The following is a 24,172-nucleotide window of genomic DNA, read 5'->3' on the forward strand; positions in this document are numbered from 1 at the left end:
TTATGTCATTGATCGGTATAACACAGTGGATTTCAACCTACACAGTTCATAACAGTAGTATATGTTGTAATAGGTTTCTATAATCTATGGATGCACAGGGAGCGAAGTTATTTTACACTTCTGGCAAAAAAAAAAATCACAGTGGTTTGTTTTTAAATACGCAAAACAAACAAGTGTTTAGTGTGAGCGGAATATCACAAAAGGCAAAGAAAAATCATATATAATCGGTAAAAAAAATCTTCACATAAGGCTGGGAAGTGCAAAACAAAACAGCAAAAAAATAAAACGCTCCGATGAAGAATCTTGCAGACGAAATCCCTTCTCATCCATTCTATAAACATAGGCACAGCACTGGTGAGCAGTGAGGTTTGGTTGTTTTGGTTCGAGGGGTTTAAATGCGTTTAAAACACAAGGCACATTGTTGCCTCTCCAGTGCCAAACTCCAAGCCTCTTGTCTTTTCACGTCTGAAAAAGTAACCTCTGCCCCTCTGTCAGAGTTATGTAGGCCAGCCTGCTGAGCAAAGACAAAATGGGAGCACAGCTCAGTAGATGCAGCCTCAGCAAAACCATCTCTTTAGAGCTGTAGGTGCAGAAGCTATTTCTCATGGGAGACTGGATTATTACTGTATGCAGCCGCGGTAAAAGCATAGACACTTCACATTATTATAGACAGTACAGTGTTAGTGTAAAAGGGCCTGGTTAGTTTCTCATAAATTACAAACAAATGCAAAGCGCCACAGTTAGTTGATATTTAAAAAGCTACAACATAAAATAAATTTGCATCACAATTTAAATATCTTCACTTTAGAGAAAATTGACAACCCGGAAAGCTAATAAAAGTGCATTTGTGATTTAGTTATTTTAACAAACAATCTGAAATACTTTGTTTGTGATAGGGTTTGAGATTTTTCTCTCCTGAGACAATTTAAAGTCTTTAGACCTCACATGGATCTGATGGGAGTCATTGTTGTGTTGTAACATGCAGATAACTACACACAGTGATGGAAGTAATGAAGTAGATTTTATCAAGCACTGTAATGTACTACTTGTACTTTACTTGAGTATTTCCATTTTAAGCTATTTTATATTTCTACAACATTTCAGAGGATAATATTGTACTTTTCAGTCCACTACATTGATCTGACAGTTATATACAGTATATCTTCAGATAAAGACTTTAAATTAAGAAACATATGATATGCCTGTAAAATACAATGAATTGTTTAAGATTAAACCCGTGGTTATCCACCTTTTTGGCTTGTGACCCGATGCAGGAAAGCAGTGTCTAGTTTGGTCCCTTTGTCTTGTTTTAGATGTGTGTCAGTTGTTCAACCAGTTCAACCAAAGAGACTTCTCAGATGGTTTCATTAAAATAAATCGTTGCACTGGTAGTTTTACTAAAGTAAAAGGATCAGGATACTTCTTCCACCACTGTACTGTACATTACTTTTTAACTATCTATGAAAAATCTATGACTTACAATGTAGGAAGTTACATAATCTCACCTCAAAAAATGGAGTAGCTCATAAAAAGGGGGGCGCCCTGCTGTGAGAATGGCATTTGAGTGACTGAAGTAAATAATAGCTGTCAAATATTGATGAATATGAAAATATTTTGCACATTGAAATGTGAAAATGGTTTTAATTTGGATTGGTGACATGTGGTCGATACCCGGTTCTCTTCACAAAGTCGGTATCGGCGCTGACACCCATCAGACGGATCAGTGCATCTTTAGTTTCTGAGATTCATTATTCTAATTAAAGGTAAACTTACATGCCGATATTATCAGCTCACTCTTGGACAAACGACAAAAATCGACAGTGTCTCAATTTAAATACACCCCTCTGCTGTAAAATCCTAAAACTTTAAGCAGGCGTCAGCTTTACTCTGAGTGCACACACACTGCCACGTTCTTGTGTCTCTCCCAGTAGTGGCAGTCTTCAGGAAAGCTCCACGCAGCTGCAAACTCCTTGTGGCGACTGACGGCGTGAACGACAAACCCGCACAGCTGCTTCTCCAACACCTCCACCACCGCCGGGGCGTTTCCCTTCTTCCCCTGGTCCTCCATCACCTGCCGGATGCAGTCACGAGGCACCGGCTGGGGTTTGGTGCTGTACGACACCACCAGGTTGATGTTGTTCACCTGAAGCACCTCGAACCAGTTCTGTCCCGCCACGTGGTGAAAGTGCTCACCTGCTCGCCAGTTCCGGTAGGTGCTCCCTGAATGGTTGATCAGCCGCACTGACCAGCTGACCCAATCGTACTTCTTCATCAAGAATTCAAGCAGCTGCTGAGTCGTATCTTGCAGGTTCTCTTCCTGCTTTTCTTGCAGGAGGCGCTGAGCGTCTAGTTTTGCTTGCTCTGGGAAGGTGGCGATACAGGACTCGATGGTTGTCTTCATCTTGGACTCTACTTCTTCAATTTTGCTGCTCCACTCTTGGATTTTGTCGTCTTCTTCCTCTTGGCTTCGGGTTAAGGCACAGTGGCCCAAAAGGGCAATCAGACCCAAACAGAGGAGCTCCTTCATTCGGACACAGAAAACTTCCAGGAGACGACGGTTCCTCGCTACGTACCTGCAAAAGACAGCAACCATTTACATTTCTATTAAAGTTTATTTGCTCCAATCCAGAGAAACCTGCAGTGATGATTGTGTCAGAAGCATGCAAATGAGTAGAACCGTCACGACCTCTGCAATGAATCCAGAAACATAAATATGATGAAATATAACAATTTACCTTTCAACTAACTCTAAAACCGACTCCCCAAAGCTGTTTGTCCCCATCAGAGCATCGTGCAGCACAGACAGGTTCTTCTCCCCTCCAGTTTTGGCAAAGTGCTCCACAAAAAGTCTGGTCTTCACCTCTTTGAACTGCTGTTTTGCCTCCAAGATGTCCATATACTTCCGAAACTGGTTCCTAATGTTCTCCTCCACCGAGAAGTACTGGGAATCCAGTCTCCCCTTCTTGATCTCGCAGTCGATGTCCTCCAGTTGGGTGGAGAGCACGTCGAGCTTGTTCCTCACCGTGAGGAACTGCTCTTTGACGTAGAAGACCTCTTTGCTGTGGACATTGTCTAAGGCCAAGCGGAGAACCGGCGCGGCGGCCTCACAGAGGGGGAAGAGCTCGCCCACGGCACTGGCCAACACCTCGGCCCCCTTCTGAAACATATCCATCACTGCCTCGATGGCCTCCTTCTTCTGGGCCACGACCCTCTCCAATGAAGTGGTCATGTTCTGAGACACAGAGGGACAGAAACTGGTGTCGGGTACAAATAAACATCGGGGAAAATGATATGAAATATGTGACAAAATGGGTCAAAGTCATTGTACTGTTAAATTTCCATCAATAATGAGGAAGGACTGGCTGTTATCCAATACAGTGGTTTTCGGATTGTGAAGCACTAATATTAAGCAGTGACCGTCTCACAGCTCGTGTAGGTCTATAAGTAGTGAGCAGATCCACCAAAGTGATTTTTCCCTGTAAATTTCTGATTGTTATATTCAAATTATTGATAATCTATTTAGTGTTTCAAACAAAAAATAGATAAAAAATAACTATCTGTGCAGCAGAGCAACTTAACATTGCATATGGAATATAAACTAAATGCTTTTTGAATAATCTGGGTCTCTTTTTCCTCATGAATGAGGTTTCTCAAAAAGCACACACTAGTGTTAACACAAAGACGCTTTCTCCTTGAAGGTTATAAAATACATTAGTGAGTAGTTATCTAAATATCACAGAGCTGAAACAAATCATCCATCAACACTCGCTTGCTTCTCCGATGGGAGGATTTGCTGCTTTTCTTTGTCTTTTGTGATAAACTAAATATATTTCAATTTATGAGTGTTGGTCACACAAAATAAGACATTTGAAACTGACAAACTATGGACATATAATGAGCATTTTCACTGTTTTTTTACATTTTGATTGAAGAAACAATTAAACAAATAATCCATAATGAGTTGCAGCCCTTGAAGACAAATGACAAAATCTGTTTTTGTCATTCCAGGAGATAACTGTGAAGGTTAATATAGACATCAGAATTAAATGCAGGATATAAAAAAGAAAAATGTACCTTGACCCTGCTTTGAAATGGTGAAGAAGATAATGATGTCATATAAACAAAATGGGGGCCTGAGATTACTTGGATGAGACATGCCCTTGGGTCTGCCTATGACTAATTTCAGAACAGAACAGAACAGACCAAGGCCAAACCAGGTTTAAAAATATCATCCTCGCATACAACAAGATAAATGACTTTGTCTCTGTTCAGATGTTTGTCAGTGGATGGACCCCAGATGATGAGTCACCCAACTCCACAAATTAACATCGACATTAATTTGGTTAATCTGAAAATGCTATTTCTATATTTAGATGTGGCAAATAAGCAAACAACTGAAAATCAATTCATCAAATAAATACATAGTGTATATGCCAGAAATATCCATTTACTAAAAAAAGGTTTGTCACGTGAACAAGCTGCACCATGTTCAACTGTCAGTCGCACCCAAAAGAAATGCGCAACGAGAGTCTTTTTACGCACAATCCCCCTGAGCATCGGACACACCTTGCAGCGTATTTACCCGCTCTAATGGGAGATAAGGACATTCATCACATTCCTATAATAACAATGCTGTTTTTTCTGTACCTGAATGAAATAAATCTGCTGGTCCTTCTCGCTTGATGAGCTCCAACAGCTGCAAACAAGTTTGTTTTTTTCCCTGCAAGTTTGAGGATTTTCCCACGGTTCTCTCTAGTGTGGAGCTGAGGAGGGGTCCAAAAGTAGGATCCAGAGAGGAAGAAGAAATGCGCACTCAATATCTGCAAAGGAGAGAGGGGGAGGAAGAGAGAGATAGAGAGTGAGAGGGAGAGAGACACAGACACAGACAGACAAACTGCAAGAGGTGACATATGTGGTCGGTTCATTTTCTTCTCGGTCTTCGTGGCACCATGAAAGGACGATTCAGTCTCTTCTCAAATAAACGGAGCTGAATTTAATTTTCTGTTTAACTGTTTATCATTTTCAACATATCTTCGATGGATTTTTTTTATCTGAGAGGTTTCTTGCGCTCTTGGTGCAAATGTCTCTTCTTCATCACCATCATGCGGTTCAGCTGTTGTTGAATGTGAAAGGATCCAAGCTTGAGGTAAGACGATTGGGAAACGAATTTGTTGTGTCTTGTTGGTGTTAAAGTACGATTAATTGATATAATTTTTTTTAATTTTACCCACAACTTAAATTATAAATGGATGTGCACACGAAGGTGTGGTGTGAAGTAAATACACGCCGTTTGGATTTGTAATAAGATTCAGAATGTGTTAAATGATAAAGATATAAATGTTCAGGGAGCGCATTAGTCAACCACACAGCGTTTATTTATAACTATGCGCCACCTCTCTCCACTCAGAATTGTCACAAATAGATCTGGTTAAAACACGCTTCTACATTCAAAATGAACACTGAATTACGTTTATTTTTTCATGACTCGGAGGACTTTATAGTGACATTAAACCTCACATCCCCTTCATCTGCGCGCACACGACGCGCCCCGTGCGTCCAACTGAACCTCCCTCACAAAAATAAACATCATTACGCAAATCGTTTCTCCTCCAAACCACGAAGAGCTTCACGTCATATATGAAGACATTATCTTCGTTTCGTGATGAATACTTTTATCTGAATTTCTGAAATACACTTATTTTTTTCAGGTGGAAATGGATTCTCCGAAACGAGCTCCTGTCATGGAGAGAAAATGAGCTCCATCACATGATGGACGACGTGCGTCTGTGGCTCAAAGACACTCATCGTTCCGTCTGCGGAGTATAGGTGAGAACCTAAATTCTTTGTTTCTCAGTAATCTGCATTTCAAACGCCTGCAATGCACATTTTCCTGTTTCGGTTCCCTTAAATCTGAGCTGTGAGTCAAACCTGTTCAGCTGGAAAACGATGCATGAGGGCCATACCAGAGGTATTGACCCAGGTCAGGTGCCCATTTTACTTCACCTGAGGTAAATCATTTCCCCCTCTTTTGAAACTATAAATCATTTGGATTGCGTTCGCACAGGTCATGTAGCAGATCTTAGAAGGAAGTATAGGCTCTTTTAGCTCGTCAGTTTGGAGGTGCAGATGTGATGCTTCATTCTCGTTGGCCCTCAGGGAGTTCAGTGAAAACAGGTGTAACGATGAAGCCATTGAAGTACTCACGCCCTCTTGCGTACAAATCAGTAAATTGCACCTTTTACGTTCCCTCTTAGCTCGCTGGCCTCCTATGCACCATCTATGGACATTTTGTAAAATTCACATTTGATACAAATAAAAAGCTCTCATTATACAAAGATGCCAAATAGGCACAATTATGGGCAAATAAGACGATTCAAGTCTCTAAACTATTGAAATTAGTTGGAATGATGCAGTCATACAAAACAATAAGTATTTTTGAATATGTTCAGCTGAAATGGAATTGGATTTGAACAAAATATCCAAATAATTCAACAACAATCATTGATAGTGAATGAAAATAGTTTAAAACCAAAATATTACATCAAAAAACAAAACCTGACATAAAAATAAACACATATTTTCTCTACTTACATTTAACTATTTGAGTTTTGTCTTGTTTTTCCTCAGTGCATGAGTGCGATTCAACATTAGCGCCTGTTTGGCAGTAGAGTGTGGCATGTACACACTCTGACTGTGTGTACATGTCAGAGTTAGAAAGCAAATATTACATTTTTCATTTTTCATTCAATTAGCTTATTTTGTACACAGCAGTAAAAATGTATTAAAATATATATATATATATATATATATATATAAATTTTTTTTTTTTTTTCTACTCATACTTGCATTGTATTTTTGGCATTTGTTTTGTGCTTTCATGGTGTTTTCAAGATTATCCAGAAATGTTATATAGCTAAATACACTATATGGCCAAAAGTACTGTGTATATAGACACCCAAACAATATACCCATATGCAATAGTTGAACATTTCATTCCTAAACCATCTGCTGCTACAAAAGCCTCCATTATTTGTAGGAATGCTATCCTCTTGATGTTGGAGCTTGGTTGCAGGGGTTTGCTCCTCTTTGGCCACTAGAGGTCAGACACTGAAGACTGGCTCAGTTGGTGTTCCAGATGTGTGGGTGGGTTTAGGTCAGGTCTCTGTGCAGGCCGGTCAAACTCTTAAATAAGTGACTACTCCAAATCAGCTTTATTCACTCAACGTTTATTTAACAAAAAAGGCAACATATTCACATATATGGCATTTCACATGAAGCTTCTAAGAGGTTCATATAATATTCCTCTATATCGACGGCATTTTGACAGCATGTTTATGTCGCGTATACCGAATCTGTTGTAACAATAAGATATTGCACAATGCCACAGAACCATAAAGCAGTGTAGAACAGATTTGTGTTGAAAGGAAGAGAGTAAAACGGGCTAGAAATATATGTGAAACATGAAAAGAATATATAGAAACTGGTAGATTTGAAAGCCATTAATGAGGATCAGATATTGTTTAGTGGTCACATGTTTGGTTGACTGTTCTAATTTACAACTCTGCTGACTCTGAACGGTCCTGATGCAGCGATCTAAACCAGCTGGTACTATCGCTGCCACCGCTTTACTAAAACAAGCGAAGAAGACACATTTACAAAAAATATTTCAACCACGAGTTTGAAATCTGTAGTGTAAAGACCATTCAAAACACAATGCATTAAACAATCATAGTTAAATGATTTAAGACAAAAACCCTTAAAATAATACAAAACTATTGGCACATTTAGGCACTGTTGGTCAGACGAGCGAGCGTATGAGAAGAGCCACAACTTTAAATGTTTTCAAGGCTCTTAATTGCCTTACCCCAAAGAAACCCATTGATAGTCTATCTATCTATCTATCTATATATAACAAACATAGTTGGTGCACCTCCTGCACATGTAATAGAAAATAAAGTGAAGAGTGGAAGGATTCAACCAGTGACATTACAACTTCCTCTAATACATTTAGAAAGTCAAATACCTCTGTTGTGTACAAACAAACAACTGTGGGTAGTGAAAATAGTCTAGATCTCAATTTGTTTAATTAGTTCTCAAATGTTCCTTTGTGTATCCTTCTGTGGGGAGGTAGTGTTAAAACAAATCAGATTGTGTGTGTGCTGTCAGTGTTTGTAATTAACCACAAATGTTCACTAAAATTAAAGAAAGAAAAAGAACTCTGTACAGCAGCGTCAGAAATTAGTGTAAAATGACATATTTCGTGCTCGACAGCAACAAGTATGCATAGTGTTTCATGAACGCCATGCACAACAAACATACAATATATGAGACATATTATGGTAATTTGCACACGGCGGTGTGACAATTATATGATTTTACATCTGTAGTTAGACATAGAAAAGCAGCAGAGGAGAAAGAATGCTCTTCTTCTTCTTCCTCTTCATTTGCACCTGGAAAGAGCCTCCTGCATCTTCTCTTGCACGTGCTCCATCTTCTCGGACCACTCCTCGCTCAGACCCTCCTCGTCGTCTCCGATGACGGCGGCGTATCCCATGAGGGCGATGAGGCCGATGCAGAATAGGTAGGTGAGGCGTGTGCAGAGGCGCTCCATGGTGCGACGGTCGCCTTGTGAGTGCTTCAGGTACACCTCCAGGATTGGTCTGCTGAAGAGCTTGGGCTTGCCCACCACGCCGTCGTAGAGCGTGTGCAGGTTCTGGTCTCCCAAGTCATTGGAATAGCTCTCCTCGAAGTCGTCCTTCTTGCGTTCGCGGTGCTCCGGCCGCGCCTCCACCATCTCCATGAACTTTCTGAACTGGTTCTTCAGGTTCTCCTCCACGCGGCAGTACTGGCCGTCCAGCGTTTCCTTCTTGATCTGCACCAGCGTGTTGCGATTCATCTGGGAGAGCTCGTCCAGCGCCCGGTGGACCGAGCCGAACTCGCGCTTCAGGGTGCGGATGTCCTCGTCGTCGACGTGGTGCAGCACCACCCGGATCAGGGAGCCGGCCACGCCAAAAATGGGGTTAACCACAGCTGCTGCCGAGGAGATGGTGGCCACACACTGGAGGACTTTCACCAGGCCCTGCTTCAGCTTGGCATGGTCCTCAAGGATCTCCTCTTCCATCATATTGTTCAGGCTGGTGCAGATGTTGAGGTCACTGAGTGCAGATGTTGACGTCTGTGAAAGACAAGGATCATAGTTTATTGTAATTGATGGTCTTTAGGATGCTGCAGCCACATTTATCACGATGAGGCACTCTGTTTGTTCATGGGACCGTTTCAAGTGTAGTATTAAAGGGTCATTGCACCAGTTGTACACATTGAGATCAGCTGACTCATCTAAAGGAGTACTACTCAAACCTGGGGAAGTTTTACAATGCGTTCTGTGGCTGTGCTTTAATTACAGGGGAAATGGAGACAATTTGTTACACTTCTAATGAATTAATTAAAATCATTTGCTGGGGTAACTTAGAAAGCCATCAAGGATGAACTACATGATATCAAAGCCATGTTGTTTTTAACCTCAGTAATAATACTCCGAAGGGATTTATTGTATATTATTAATTTGTTAGACTGCTAGTTGGATGAAAAAAGCAAATGAAGGCACCAACCTGGGCTCTGTGAAACTATAGTGAGCGTTTAGTTTATGAACAAAAAGATTTATCAAAAAAGTCAAAGGGCAGATAGACAATATAATTAACAGATATGAGATTCACTTATAAATCAATGTGCAGAAAACAGCCATGAAAAAGGGATAAAAAACGGTCCATTGTTCTGGTCTCGCAGCTATAAATCCGCTTGAAGACTGTGTGCAAAACTGATCCCACAGAAACAACAACATTTGGACTGACAGTCTTTACGCAGAGCAACTTGTATTCAGTTGCGCTCCACAGAAGCCCATCGCTGATTAGTTGAGTCCCTCTCAGCCTGATGTGTCTTCTGACAGACACATTTTCATGGCGGCTTCACAGAAAATCTGAACATGACAGACAACAGATGATGGTGAAATAAATCTGCTGTCAAACTGTTGGAGAAGACTTGTGGCTTCTTACATCAAATCTCTTCTGTTCTTCAGGAACCTCGTCTTGGAGTTGTTGCACTGATTAAGGGACTCTGGTCCTGATCGGGATGATTCCTGAAACACAAGACAAACGGGGATTAAAGCACAATTCAAAAATATCCAACACAGGATGTACAGTATAGTACAGATTTTGATTCATTCTCTCTTTGAACCAGGAAGTGAACAGACTCTTGTCCCTTGCTGGTTGCAGTTTTTAGCAGTGAAGGAGTTAACAGCCTCTCTGCTTCTGTCTGACGGTGCTTCATTCAGCACTCGAGCCTTTCAGCACCAGGCTGCTCTGTGTGTGTTTCTATGGACAGAGCTGATAGCTCCTCACAGCTAAATAGGGAAGGCATGCTAAGACACTAGCAGCAGCTAATGGGCGGGCCAGTGGAAAGACAAATACGCCACGGCTGACTGAGCCGTAAGACTTGTTTATTACATAACAGAGGCTGCTTTTCAACACATGACATGATTTCACGATACTTTAGAGGCAGAATTAAGAGGTTTAAAGTAAAATGTGTGTGCGCTGCAAGACTACAAGAGGGCGCAGTAAAAGCTCTGTTCACACCTGATACTTGTTTGTTAAAACAGGATTAAACAGGAGTCTTCCCTTAAATACACACATAATATAGGACAGCTTGACATCTGAGCTGTTTCAAGGACTCATGTTCCCAACAGTCTCTTGTTATCTTCTTCTACACCTCAGTAAGTCGGTTATGGCTCGGCATGCGTGCTATGGTACTACAGACGCATACCAGTCTGAGATTACAATATAGCCACAAAGATGATCACAAATGTGTTGTGCTGACACTGGGGACCCACACAGCTGATGACCACAAGGCTGTGCACGTTCAAACAGGCCGTGAGACACACTGTGAGGAACAGACCGGTGTGTGTTTCTGTTTTGTTTTCGTCCCTTTTTCTTTTAAATACCCGTGTCCACCAGAGGAGGGCAGTAACTTAACCTGTGAAAACAGCCATAATATCCACCATCTGATTTCAGCACCATCACTGTGGACTAAAAGCAGTGACGTTCTGGAGCAGGATTTAACCCGTTAGCTTCAGACTGTAGATGATGTGCTTAAATGCACAAATTCAACACAAAAAAAAGAGCAAATGTTGAACTTTATTTAAATACTAGTGAAACCTACACATATAAAATCCTGTAAAATGAGATGAAATCTATACAAGATGCTTCTGAAATGTCACTTTTGATAAATGCTGTCATTTTCTTTTTGCATTACATCACCTTTGCATTCATGCTGAAAGCCATAAATGCGATTATGAAGAATAATGACTGCTGATAAAAAGTTATTTGCTTCACAGTTGGTACTTTGCAGCTACAAAATAATCCTCAAATGAAATGCATGCGTGTTATATTTTAATTATTGTGTCCCTGTTTTCACAGAGGATGTTCTACAACAGAAATGCTCCGTGTGACGCAACACAGTACGTCAAGCTGCAAGAGGAGAGGAAGGTAATGAAAGGGTTAATTATTAGTTTATTTTACAAAAGTTACCTCTCTGGCACAATACCACCAGACGATTGAAGATATATTATGAATACTAAATGATCTGAGCTATATTTAATAACAAAGTGGGTGATTTTGGTGAATCACGCATCTTACTGCAGCTGCATTTGAATCTGCAACAGACAATTAACCCTTTGTGCAAATTAAATTAAATCATTAAATTGAATCTTTACCTACAAATGTCTTATCAATCTGAAGACAATTTAGGATTGAGGTGTAATCATATTGGTTTTACATGATGATACAAATATGAATTAAGAGATGATAAATAACACCAAATACAGCAGTTTGTGGGTTAACTAATCACTGCTCTCTAGCAACATGGCCTTTTAAAGAAAGCACAGAACCTCCACATCTCAGTGAGAAAGTCTCGGCCTAAAGTTGCGGATCGGTGACTCAGCTTCTGCAATATTGTGCTTCTATACAGACAGAAGCTACAAGAACATCTGAAGTTTGAGTCTCTGCTGGGAAGAAACGTTTGACTCCTGTGTTGGTTGTAAACAAAGCAGCTCTGTGTGTCTAATCAGGAAGTGTAACGCTGCTCTCACCTGTGTCCCAGCAGAGGAGCGGCCATCTTGAATGTTTTCTATGATAGCAACAATGCTAGGCTAACCCACATTCACACGTTATATTCCATTAAAAGTATCCGTACAGGACATAGTTCACATTTTCTTGACTTCTTTGACTGATTTCCTGCCACTTCTTTGTGTTTAATGAACGTTTGCTCTCTCTCTACAGATCACAGCCTGTGGGGCAGTTGGGACACTTTCCTAAGGAAGTGTACAGCCTTGAGGCTGCTGCAGTTCAAACAATACGTTCATTAATGAAAGCTAACATACAACAATGAAGTATCTTCCGGAGTTCTTCTGATTACGAGTACTAAAACAAGCAAAACACCCCCTCTGCCAACAGCTCAGGGCCAGACAGCCGCCTCCCGACCCAGCTATGGCTCCCCCTAGCCGTGCCTCCATATTTCCTTGTTAATGCACCATAATGCCCTGGCCCTCCCTGCTCTATCACACTACAAATACACCAAAAATATACCTGATAACTTCACTTTCTCTGTCTAAATGTGGAGTATATAGTCTCCATCTGCGTCTCAGCCAACATTGGGCACCATTGGCCACAGCAAAAGAGAGGATTTCTTACCTTTTTGAGAGTGGCTATTGCTATACCTCCCTCTCCAAAGTGTCAACCTCGGTAGCCTCCTTCTTCTTCCCAGCAATCCCTGCAAAAAAGGACACTTCCATGTATGATGAATATGTAGGGGTGAACAAATTGGACTAAATTAATTCTAAAGAGCCCATATAGCTCCCAAAACCCAGAAATTGCATTTTTAGCTCCAGGTACCAATAAGCTCCAAATTGCCATTTTAAAATGACGTGTCAATAACATTAAACGGTAAAACCCACTCCTCAAATACACCATGTCCCACCCCTATTGTTTCAACTTATTCTGGCCCATCTAGTACTCATACAGTTGATAGTAAAGAGCAATTGTCAGTCAATGCGCAGCTGCGTACTCCGGCGCATTCTGCTACCCTTTGTGCGTTTGTCAAGCCTTGGAGCATCTTTGGGAGGCTACAAATAGCCCATTGGTGGTATTTATGTGTCAAAGAGACCCTTATCATGTGGACTGGACCAAAAGAACGGGAAGGAAAATACTTTCATGAGCGAAGAATCCAACCAGGAAAAGAGAGAGCCAAAGGGACCTCTCCAAAAGTGCACAGGTGCACCCAAAGGCACAGAGAGCTATCTAAAGGCTCCTAGAGGGGAAAAACTTAGAAAGTAATGATAATAATAATTCCGTTTAAATTTTACCAATTCCGCTCAAAAATGAAAGGCTACACTCAATAATTGTTGAATTTAAAGTATATTCATAAGCAAATCGGATTCTGAAAAATACACCAAATGGCACAGATAGTGATTTGGACCTTGACGTAAATAACTTCACGTATTTAAATATATATGAATTACTTAGATATAGTTTTGTTGATAATGACAGCACTGTAGCGACGCTCACAAATTGAAATCGTCTATTCTTACCAACCAAGCAGGCAAAAGCCTGAGCTGTAAACGCACCAGTTCAGTGCGCCAAAGTAGCCATTTGTCTGGTCCTGTATCCAGACCTGAATGACCAATAATTTAGGCCTGTAGCACAAAATATAAATATATATGGTTATACGAAAATCCATGCAGGCAAATCTACTGGATTGTTAAATGTGGAGCGACTGCGCCGGCAGTTGAAGCTGTTTTCCCCAAAACAAACCTCTATGCAAATTCTGATGGCAGCTGCCAGCAGAGCGTTAAAGAACAACCCTGTTCCCTTCAACGCCTGACTAATGTCTGTGATGTTTACGTCGTGTAATACAACAGCAGATAGTCACAAATACGATGGGTGTTTGCCTCCTTGCGTGCCCAGACCTGAGCCTCCAGCAAGTTAAAGACCCCGCATCCCCTCTCTGGGACACCAAGCCTCAGGCGACAGCAGCACAAGAGAGTCACTCTCCTCCCTGTGGTTTGTAGTGGAAGAAAAAATGGAAATAAAAACACGTGTCCGTTAGAACCGATAAAGCCTCCGTTGTCTGCTCAGAAACGACTGTCCACATCGACCGTATTGTCGGTAAAAGCAGGCGCATGTAATGTGTAGCCTCTTTATTCAGCACCACAGCCGGAGCTTGAGCTGGACGCACGCCTGTCCTCATTGTGCATTTGCTGCAGCAGCTGTCAGACAGATCACATTGCGATGAATACTCACAGGTCCTATATAATACTGTAATAACATCTCTTGTGCAAGATCAGCTGTGCGTCGGTCAACATGCGTAATATGTAGGCTGAATGACAAACCACTTCTGCTGCAAGATTGTCTTGTTTTGTTTTTTTAGCTGGGGGGCAGGAGGAGCTCTCTGCTGACGGTTTGAAAGCGCGTTCATGATGTCTAGAGGCAGTGAGTATAAACAGCACAAGAGGCATAAGTGTGACTACAAATCAAGCGATACAGATCCAAGACTTTGGATAAAACATTTTATTTCACAATATACTGTAAGCACATTATATTGTCTGATTTCATTCAATGTGTAAATATTTTAAAATAAAAAAAGTAAAAAAAATATTGGTCGTTGTTTTTTTTTTTACTGTGCAGAATTTCCAGAATAAAAAAGACAAATAGGAGAGACAAAGATTAGAGATGATTGTTTGATTACAATACAAAAGACAATACCAGAATGTTTTACATTATTTTTGTAATTTAACATGTTTCAAAAAATATTAAAAATGTACGTCTTACAAGTAAAGATGTAACTGGTAATTCCTCATCTGTCATTTACATGGAGATGTTGTAATATTTTAACCATTACCTTGATTGTAGATGTCAGACTCCAGAGGCGCGTGTGTGTGTGTGTGTGTGTGTGTGTGTGTGTGTGTGTGTGTGTGTGTGTGTGTGTGTTTTATCAGAGCGGGTGGGTGGGTTGGTTATCAGAGCGGGTGGGTGGGTTGGTTATCAGAGCGACACTGTGCATTGTTTACATAGCCGGGCTGTGTGCCTTTTAGTGAATGTGAGCTTGTCTTTTAGTGCAGTGGTCCCCAACCACCGGGCCGCGGACCGTTACCGGGCCGTGGGTCATTTGGTACCGGGCCGCACAGAAAGGATAAATAGTATATTATTTACCGTTTTATTGATTATCACAGTCTGAAAGTTTTATTTTGAAAAATGACCGGATTCTCTCGCAATTTCATCCGCCTGTGCCTCTTGACACATGTCAAGACGCTTGTCTCGGTCACGTGACCTCAGAAATTAAGCCCGCAAACTAGCGAAAATGAGTAAATAACTTTTGGAGAGCTTCTTTGCAAAGGGGGAAAGAGGCCACTAAGGAGACAGAAGAAGAGCCGACAACTTCCGAGAAAATGAAAGCTTCATTTAACAGACAATATCTAATCTAATTAAATATCAGGAGTATTTCTGACGCGCCAAGCCCGCTCTGCAGAATATGTGGCGACAAAGGATCAGCTGCTGGAGGTTGTAAATGACGGTGGCCTTAATTAAAAGTATGTTTGAGACAACAACTCTGCTGGTGTTTGGATTCAAATCAAGGCTGAATATCCTGAGATCGCCACTAAAGTACTGAAAACCCTGCTTCCATTTCACACATCCTCTTTGTGAAGCGTGACTTTCTGCAGTGACGGCAATCAAAACAAGATGACGGAGTAGACTGGACATCAGGAACAGACTGCGGGTGTCATTGTCTCCCGTTACCCCCAGATGGGACCGTCTCGTTTCAGAGAAACAAGCTCAGGGCTCCCACTGATTCAGCGTTATTGTGAGTTGTATTTATTTATGCATTTTATATTTGTTTTCATGCCGATCGTATCATTTTATTTCGTCGTGTTTTTCCGCCACACCTTGAAGGCCGGTCCGTGAAAATATTGTCTTACATGAAACCGGTCCGTGGTGCAAAAAAGGTTGGCGACCTCTGTTTTAGTGCATGCGAGCTTGTCCCAGTGGTACAGCTCTCATAGAGCGGTTACTGCGGATAACACGGTTGAGAGCTGTGCGGAGGCAATAGATGTGCTCTCAATTTTGAATTTAGCACCGTTAAAAGGAGAAGATCTGGGAAACAAGCTTATTTGCATTTTTTTTCTTGTGATTAGTAGTTTTAATGATATGACACTGCGGACAGGTACTACTAATAGTTTACGTTTGTTCTGCATATTTTAATTGCATTCATTTACCGAAATGCAAATAGATATCGCCCTAAACACTGAGCTCAATCAAGAAATATATCAGTACCCTTAACGTTAATTAACCATGGCTGACATTACATTGGGGTCTCTTTCTCCTGAAATCACCTATACATGCACTCGGGACTGAAATAAAATCATTGACCAGCTTATTTAATAATCATCACGCCTCCCAAACAGAACTACATCCTGGGCCTGATTCATATGGAGTTTCTTACAGCTATCTCCTACTTGGTTATATACAAAATATAACACTGATGCAATCACTTCAGCCAATTAACAAGAACATAGGGAGCCTCTTTTGACATCATTTTTTAATATGTTACTTACAGAGTCCACTTTTGGATAAAAATTGAACAAGGGATTTTACACAAACACTGCATTTAGGTTCTCCAGCGTCACTGTAGATTTCAAGTCAACGTTTTATTATTATTAAGAGAGTATTTACGCTTTTACAGAGCAATCTAGATGTTGGTCAGCTTGATTTGAGATATTTCTGTAGTTAGTTTTGAATAAGAAGAAGTCTGGGCATTTCATGATGTTTGTGTGTTTTAATGTGCTTATGAACAGTAAGTGTGTGTGCATCATAAAAAATAGAAAAGGCTAAAGTAGGCCAGCGGTTCACAGCACCACATGAGCTTGAAGGAGCCGTGCACGTCCCCCTTCTCTCCCACGCTGCCTTCCTCTTTGTCCTCCTCCTCCTCTGCCTCCGTCTTCCATCCCTCCTCTCCGGTACTCTCGTCTCCCCTACTGATTTGCACAATCACAAGATCTAAGGACAGAGAGTGTCGTGCAGATTGTAAAGCCCTTTAAGGAAGAATTTGTGATTTGGTGTATGCTATATCAAGAGAGACCAAACGTTTTTGATTGTGGGCCATACACAGAAAAGTACAAGGAGTAACTTTTTATCTAAAATGTAAGTTTCAACAAGTTTTACTGCAAGAAAATAAGTGTTTCTAAATTAAAAACTCCATAGAAAATGTATTTTCTGTCAGAAAAACTATGCAACACTGCTAAACAGTTTGACATTATAGTAGTTCATTTGTGAGCCCACATATACCAACATTATTTTTTATTGAAATTGATTTCATACTTTTAAACTCTAAAACAGTTTGTGATGTTATAAATCTGTAAATAAGTTGAGTTGAAAAAGGCAGAAATGAACAAATATTAGTTTCTGTTGACGATCTGAGCTCCTGTTGCATTAAGATTACGATGTAGATGAGATACAAATGTAAATGTAGGTCTGATATTAAGGTGTAACAAATGGAGCAGTTTCTGTGCTAAATGTAGTCAACGTGTACTAAGATGTGCAATGGACATGCAGTGCAATTTATTAGAAATGTGCTTAAGCCATTTTATAGTTTATTTGAAAAAAATTCACTGCAAGTAGTTTGGCCACCCGCAGGTCTGTAAATATATGTAAATATAAAACTGACTTGTTTTGACATGATGTAATCGTTATGATGGAATATAATACATCTGCATTTCAGAAAACTTGTGATACAAAGAAAGATTGCCTTCATGTAAGTTATCAACTGGGGAAGTTTCATTGTGAAATCAATGATTTATTTATTCTACTCTATTCCCCTGTAATGTCTTCAAAATATCTGTACTTTCACAATAAATATCTTTAAAAAATGAGTCGTTTCTCTGAGCCAGAAATCTAAGTTTCATTCCTCTCTATGTTCTGAAGGTTTTTACAGAAGGGTTAGTTAAATATCATTCATAGCCTGGTGTATACAGCATTTTATTCCTAAAATTATTTTATGGCTGTTGACAGTAATTTCAGATTCATGGAGTGACACAAAGAGATATCCTGAATCCCTTTGACTCTAATACGTCAACAACGTGAAACAAGGATTTTGAACCTGGCTTCGGCCAATGTTTGATGATTTCTGTTCTGGAAATATATACAAATTATCAAATATTTAATTAGATAATGTCAAATTCTGCATATTTAAACATAACATTTCAGCAAACCTGTAATGCAAAACATTGCCTTAATGTAAGTAATCAGTTGGGGAAGTTTCATGGTGATATCTATTGTTTTTTTTTACCCAATTCATCTATCATGATTTTCAGAACAGACAACACAGATCTGAATGAAATGTGTATTTTATGGGTATTTTTACGTGCATTTCTGACTTTGAATGACTTTCTGATGAAGTGTGTTTTATTTGAGTAATGACGTACTAATCGTGTATTTTCAATAAAGAGAAAACAAGAGAAACATCCTTAAATGTTAAACATTGATGTGAATTTTAAACCGATCCTCCTGAATATTAGAAAAAACCCAGAACAGTCTGTGGTCATTTAGCATACAGACACCTCTTAATACTATTATTGTTATTTTTCAAAACTGCAGAGTGAGAGAATGTTAAGTTCTAGTGGCTGTGCTGATGCCATCTTGAACTTGATGACATCACTAGAATCAGAATCAGAATCAGAAGAGAACTCACCTGTTCTTCATAAACTGGTTAGATTTCAAGTCAGATACATTTTTTGGCTTCAGCATATCAGAGGAAACCTTTATCAGACAGAAAACAACACGATGGACAAAATGGTAAGTTGTTTCATATAGTTTAAGAGTAAATGAGTTTCCTTTCAAATGCAAGAGAGCTCAAACTGTTGGTTGAAATGTGAAAATCAAATGTTTACAAGGTTCTTAGTTTATTCACATAAAGTATACAGTTGAGTCCACTGATCTGCTTATATGTATCAATAAACTGATGTATTAACGTAACTACATAATCAGCATTAGCTTTTAAAGTTGCACCCCATCTTGCATCTTATTTTAAGTTTAAAATTTCATATTTATGTATTTTATCTGATCTGAAAATGAATGAACAAGCAATACAGTTGCTTTACAAACATGAGATGTGATTAAAAAAAAAAAAGATAAAACAAGCAGGAAAATTAAGCAACTCAATTCAGAAAGAAGATTGACTTTTTGATTGATTTTTACTTTTGAGTAGTTCTCAAAATGTTTTGACATGACATTTTAAATCGGCTATCATAAAAATCCTTCTCTAAACTTTAAAGGGGGCATGTCATGCTCATTTTCAGGTTCAGACTTGTATTTTGGGTACCTACTAGAACATGTTTTCATGCTAACCCACTATTTTTCGAACACTCCGGATATCCAAATGTATGTGCACATGTATGCAAAAGGTTTTTTCACGATATGTCCCCTTTAAACAACGAGATATCATTCCTGCATGCAAACTCGTTTTGCTGATGTCTTATTTTATCGGGGGGAAATAACGTGTTGTGTGCATCTTTTCCTTCCTTCCGTTCAGCTTTGTTCAACAACAGAATCGGTGACCTTCTCCTCCCCCTCTTCTGATTACTTGGTTCAGGGCATTTTGGGGGAGGGTAGCTTTGGTAAAGTCGCCAAGTGCTTGAAGTTAGCCACGAAGGAGAAGGTGGCTGTGAAGATCAAGTGCAGCCAGTACACGGATAAGGTTAACAAGGTAAAAGAGAAGCGCCAAAGGTTTAATTTGTACGATGCTTCAAATGCACTTAAACCGTTCACCTTAAAGTTAAATCTAACATTTCACATGTCCCCCCCCAGGTGTACAGAATTTGAACAACAATTCTTCATCTGTCATTTACACAGATATATGTTGAACTCATAATTTGACAATTATAGATGCCTCGATTGTAGTTACAGACATTGGACTCCAGCGGTGCTGTATTGATAGTGGCTGTTACATAAGAGCTACTGTACAATAGCTTTATTGCCTTAGAATACATTTGCAGTTAGCGTTTTCTACTGGCATGCAATGCAGTATACTACATGAAGAAAAAGTATACAACGATGTGAAATTAGAACCAAAGTGATAAAAATGCAGTGTTTTTCTCTCAGGGTTAGTTGTATATTTCAACAACGAAGAAACACAAATGACTTATTTAAAAAAAGAATTTCAATAAGCAGACCATATCAGACGACCTGGAACAAATCTCAACTTCATCACTACAAATTAACCAAAAAATAGTAATAAACATCCACATAGCCCTGTGTTTTACACAATATAACATAATTAAATATACCATTGAATATAAAAATCTCGTCCATCAGCTGCACATTATTCCTCCACTGTTGGTGTGGGATCCTGCTCTGTTAGGTTCCAGTGTATCTCCAGACGGCTCTATGTTCTGGAGCAGGTGTGCGTAATGCATGGGCTCGGTTTGGTGGCGAGCGTTTTTTCGAGCGTAGTACTTCTTGGACGCGGCTCTCCATGCCTCCCTCTGCAGTGACTGAGAAGTTTCAGGTAACTCGGATATCAGCATCCTCCTTCTCTTGTCCACAAAAGAGATGGGTTGTGTATACCTGGAGTCTGTAATGTGGGGGAAGGGGCGTGAGGGGAAAGGGAAGGGGCCGGAGCGCGGGGGGACGGGGAAGGGACCTGAGCGAGAAGGGTTTGCCTGTTGGCGGGCTACTTTTCGGGCATAGTAGCGCCTGGAAGCTGCTCTCCAGGCTGCCCTCTTCAGTCTCTGAGCCTCCTCCGTCAGCTCAGACGTGGGCACGCCCTTCTTCTTGTTCCTGATGAGGTCAAGAGAAGATAAAACAGATGAGTAGGTATGCAGTTCACCAAGCAATTACTAATTCTGTCTGGTGTTTATGGGCTATGGGGAACCTCGGATAACAACACACAGAAAGAGTGTGAGGTTGACATTACTCCATTGTATCTTTGCATAGCAAATACTTGTGCTCTGCTATGTTGATGCTCTGAATTTCCAAACGGAAGGATTTGTAAAGCGCTGTTGTGCATCATCGTGTGTGTAACATATGCCACCCTTGAACATGCTGATTGTACAAAATCAAAGAGAAACCCTCAATTATAAAGAGTTGATGCCATCAATCGATGTTTCATACAATTGAAACATGTTCATGCCAGTCTACATTTGGTTAATTATCCAAAGAACACACAGAAGCAGGGATCTGGGGGTGGATTCTCTCTGAAAGAGGTAGACACCCGAATAAAGTAACTGTAGGCATCATGATTTATTTGGCTCTTTTGCATCTCTGAAATAACTCACCTCAGGTGTTCTTCATGAGGGTCGTAATAACCGCCTGGACCTGCATGAGGTTCCTCCTCTAAAGTTCTTCTCTCTATGTTCTCTAGGTTACCTAAAGGGATCAGAAGGAGTGAAAATTGTCTTAGTCACACAACCACACAGCCATACTAATTCATTTTTACAGCGACCGCATTTAGCCAAGGCTTTTCTCTTTCTCAGGCTATTCTACAAGGCTGGGTATTGTTTGAAAATATTGGATACCGTTGCCAAAACAATGCCAGAGATTCAGCCTGCATCCAAAACAATACATCTTTTGATACGCCATTTTGTTGATCATAAACATTTTTTATACCTGATCGGTTTTGAGGTTCAATACCCAGGACTAGTGTCACAAAACGTGCCATTTTTACAACACAGAACAATAAGATGATCTAGTCCCTGTGACAAAAAAAAAAAAAGGTAAGGTGCATTACTTTTTACACCGGGGCTCTCTTTGTCCGGGCATAGACTGCCTGTGCTCTCCTGATGCTCCGCGAATCTCTCTTCACTCATTTCCCACTTGATTAAAACTGTGTCGATATCACACGGCTCTTCTTTGATGACGAGGCTGCTGGGAGACGTAGGCAGATTCCTGGCTGCCTCCGATACACCTGAGGAATCGGAGGAGTGGGAGACGCAAGACTGGTCCAGACCCATTTGGCTAGGAGATGACGGAAAGGCTGACTCGTGGCTTTGGTAGGAGACATGTGAGGGGGGTCTTGCAAAAAGGCCCACTGTGGAGAGAAGAGACAAAAAAATGTCAGGGGTGGAAGTAACCGATTACATTCATACCTTTTACTAATTACCAAAAAAAGTTGTTTGTGTATTAGTACATTTTGAGTGTGTATAAACACATACACTTAGATAAATGTATGATCCAATGTCTGCCAATCAATACAAATTACTGCTTCCTGTTTACACAAGTACGTGCATGCCCAGTGTACATGAATAGGTATGTGTTACATGCGCTTGAGTATTGACCAACACTTGATTAATGTTGGAAATATGATATTTTTCACACATACAGCTGCAGTGTCTGTGGGATCCCAACCAGTGAGGAAGCAAAGCAAGGGATGAAGTGACAATTCATTGAAGTTACATGAAAAAAATGATTGATGTACTCCTCCCTCCCTTTGCCATTGTTGTCTAACCGGTGAAAGCTACAGTAAAGAGGCTGTATTATTGCTCTAACGTCCTATGTACTCATATTTACGTACAGGAGATGGTCATTTCACACTCCTGCTGCCCCGCTGTCATCTCAGTGTCAATGTAGCTTGGTTCAAACCCGCTCTGCTCTGTCGTCTGTGGGTCACCGGAGGTCTGCGATCCAACGAGGCTGTGCTCTTTTCCAAACAACTCGTAGGTGCATCCCTGTCGGCGTAGCACCTTTAACTCGTGCTGTATCTCTGTAAGACTGCCCTCCAGCCGCTGGATCTCTTTGTCCCTGTCGGCCACCATCCGCTGGTACTCATGAGTCCTGGCACTGTTGACACCGTACAGGACGTTTATTATCGAGTCTATCGCCAACCGGATGGCGTTTTCCACCACGAGGGCTTCCTCGTCGCGCAGGTGTGGGTGCAAAGTTTGGGTTTTAACCAAATTCATCGTCACAATCGAACCAGGTTTGATATTGGAAAGCTATGTGGAGAGCGTCAGCCTAAGCTAGCTACGACGATGCTAGGCTATCAGACGCTGCGGCTCGCTGAAACACCAGCCGCAAACGCACTATACATATAATAAACCCAATAAATTCACATTTAACACACGGATCCAAGGCTGTAACGTGATGTCAACCAGGTGGAAACAAAACGGAGAAAGGCAGAATTGTCTTGAGCTAATGTTGAAGCTACTACACCAGAAACACAGATTTGCTTCCTGCATCCGTCCACACTTCTTCGGCGACAGCGCTTGTCCGTGGATGTTGGTCTGGCGGCCACAGCGCCACCTGGTGGCGCGTACGACTGCTCACACCAACATTAAAGGTCATACGAAAAATGGGACAATGGTCTATACGGGCTTATCATTACTATTAAATAACCAAACCAAGTTTTTTTATTGTACAATAAAATAACAATTAATACAACATGGTAATAGTGCAGAAGGCAGTGGAGATAGCATAACAAAACTAACCCATACACAAATAATTAAGGAAAGGAACAGATGGAAAGTATAAAACACAAAAGAGTAAAGAGTGTAAACATAAAACCTTAAGGACACTCAAAGGCCTGAGTTTTAGGTTTAGCCTTAAAGTGTCTACAGAGGGGGGGGACACTTAAGTGAAAATGGTAAAGAGCTCCAACATATGGGGTGGCTCAAACTTGCATGCAAGCTGAAATTCAACCATGGTGTTCTGTCTGTCAGGAGAAGCAGTGAGTTAAACCAAGTAAGAGCGGAAGAACTAAAAGTGGGGAAAAGTCTGCTAAATTCATGGAGCCCATAGTCCACAAGTGTTTCCTTTAACCCTGCCTGAAAGTGAATTTTACAACTTTTAGGATCTAATGATTTAAAAAAAAGGCATTTAAGTGTTTGTACTGGGAAGTTGATTTACCTAGAAAATGTTTATACACTGTCTATGGGCCCAAACATCTCATGCGTTTGCACTGATTAACTATTGTGATGAATTATTTTTTTTTCAAGCTCACTTTCAGTACATATAGTGATGAATATGTACCATATATGGTTATATATGTTGGAGGTGCTGGAAGCTTAAACCTTTGTGGTTCATGGCTTCTTTAATGACTTCACTGCCTACAAAATCAACAAGCCTTCAATAAAAATTTG

The 24,172-nt window shown here is 40.5% G+C and overlaps 3 protein-coding genes and 1 long non-coding RNA gene across 5 annotated transcripts; 1 reads left to right on the forward strand and 3 right to left on the reverse strand.

Annotated features, from left to right (window-relative positions):
• Positions 1-213: 213 nt before the first annotated feature.
• rpz6 (rapunzel 6) lies at positions 214-4,978 on the reverse strand. Of its 2 annotated transcripts, none has more exons than XM_031867437.1 (3): positions 4,648-4,978; positions 2,736-3,254; positions 214-2,573 (listed from the first exon to the last, which is right to left on the reverse strand). In XM_031867437.1, the coding sequence occupies exons 1-3, from the start codon at positions 4,923-4,925 to the stop codon at positions 1,883-1,885; spliced, it is 1,488 nt and encodes a 495-aa protein (XP_031723297.1). In that variant the 5' UTR covers positions 4,926-4,978; the 3' UTR covers positions 214-1,882. The 2 variants fall into 2 exon arrangements, with proteins under 2 accessions (XP_031723297.1, XP_031723298.1); XM_031867438.1 differs by having other exon boundaries at positions 2,736-3,232; positions 4,648-4,976.
• On the forward strand, positions 4,391-12,551 carry LOC116394385 (uncharacterized). Its single transcript, XR_004213454.1, has 4 exons — positions 4,391-5,146; positions 5,709-5,826; positions 11,469-11,537; positions 12,330-12,551. It is a non-coding gene; the product is annotated as an uncharacterized LOC116394385 (long non-coding RNA).
• rpz (rapunzel) lies at positions 7,211-12,973 on the reverse strand. Its single transcript, XM_031867439.1, has 3 exons — positions 12,741-12,973; positions 10,050-10,132; positions 7,211-9,175 (listed from the first exon to the last, which is right to left on the reverse strand). The coding sequence occupies exon 3, from the start codon at positions 9,122-9,124 to the stop codon at positions 8,441-8,443; it is 684 nt and encodes a 227-aa protein (XP_031723299.1). The 5' UTR covers positions 9,125-9,175; positions 10,050-10,132; positions 12,741-12,973; the 3' UTR covers positions 7,211-8,440.
• A 7,033-nt stretch (positions 12,974-20,006) lies between these two features.
• Positions 20,007-23,634, reverse strand: LOC116394396 (uncharacterized). The gene is made up of 4 exons (XM_031867452.1): positions 22,609-23,634; positions 21,826-22,125; positions 21,374-21,464; positions 20,007-20,876 (listed from the first exon to the last, which is right to left on the reverse strand). The coding sequence occupies exons 1-4, from the start codon at positions 22,994-22,996 to the stop codon at positions 20,408-20,410; spliced, it is 1,248 nt and encodes a 415-aa protein (XP_031723312.1). The 5' UTR covers positions 22,997-23,634; the 3' UTR covers positions 20,007-20,407.
• Between the last annotated feature and the right edge of the window lie 538 nt (positions 23,635-24,172).

The sequence above is a fragment of the Anarrhichthys ocellatus genome, unplaced genomic scaffold (assembly GCF_004355925.1).
Source record: "Anarrhichthys ocellatus isolate YVR2014 unplaced genomic scaffold, GSC_Weel_1.0 scaffold39, whole genome shotgun sequence".
Classification (NCBI taxonomy): Eukaryota; Metazoa; Chordata; class Actinopteri; order Perciformes; family Anarhichadidae; genus Anarrhichthys; species Anarrhichthys ocellatus.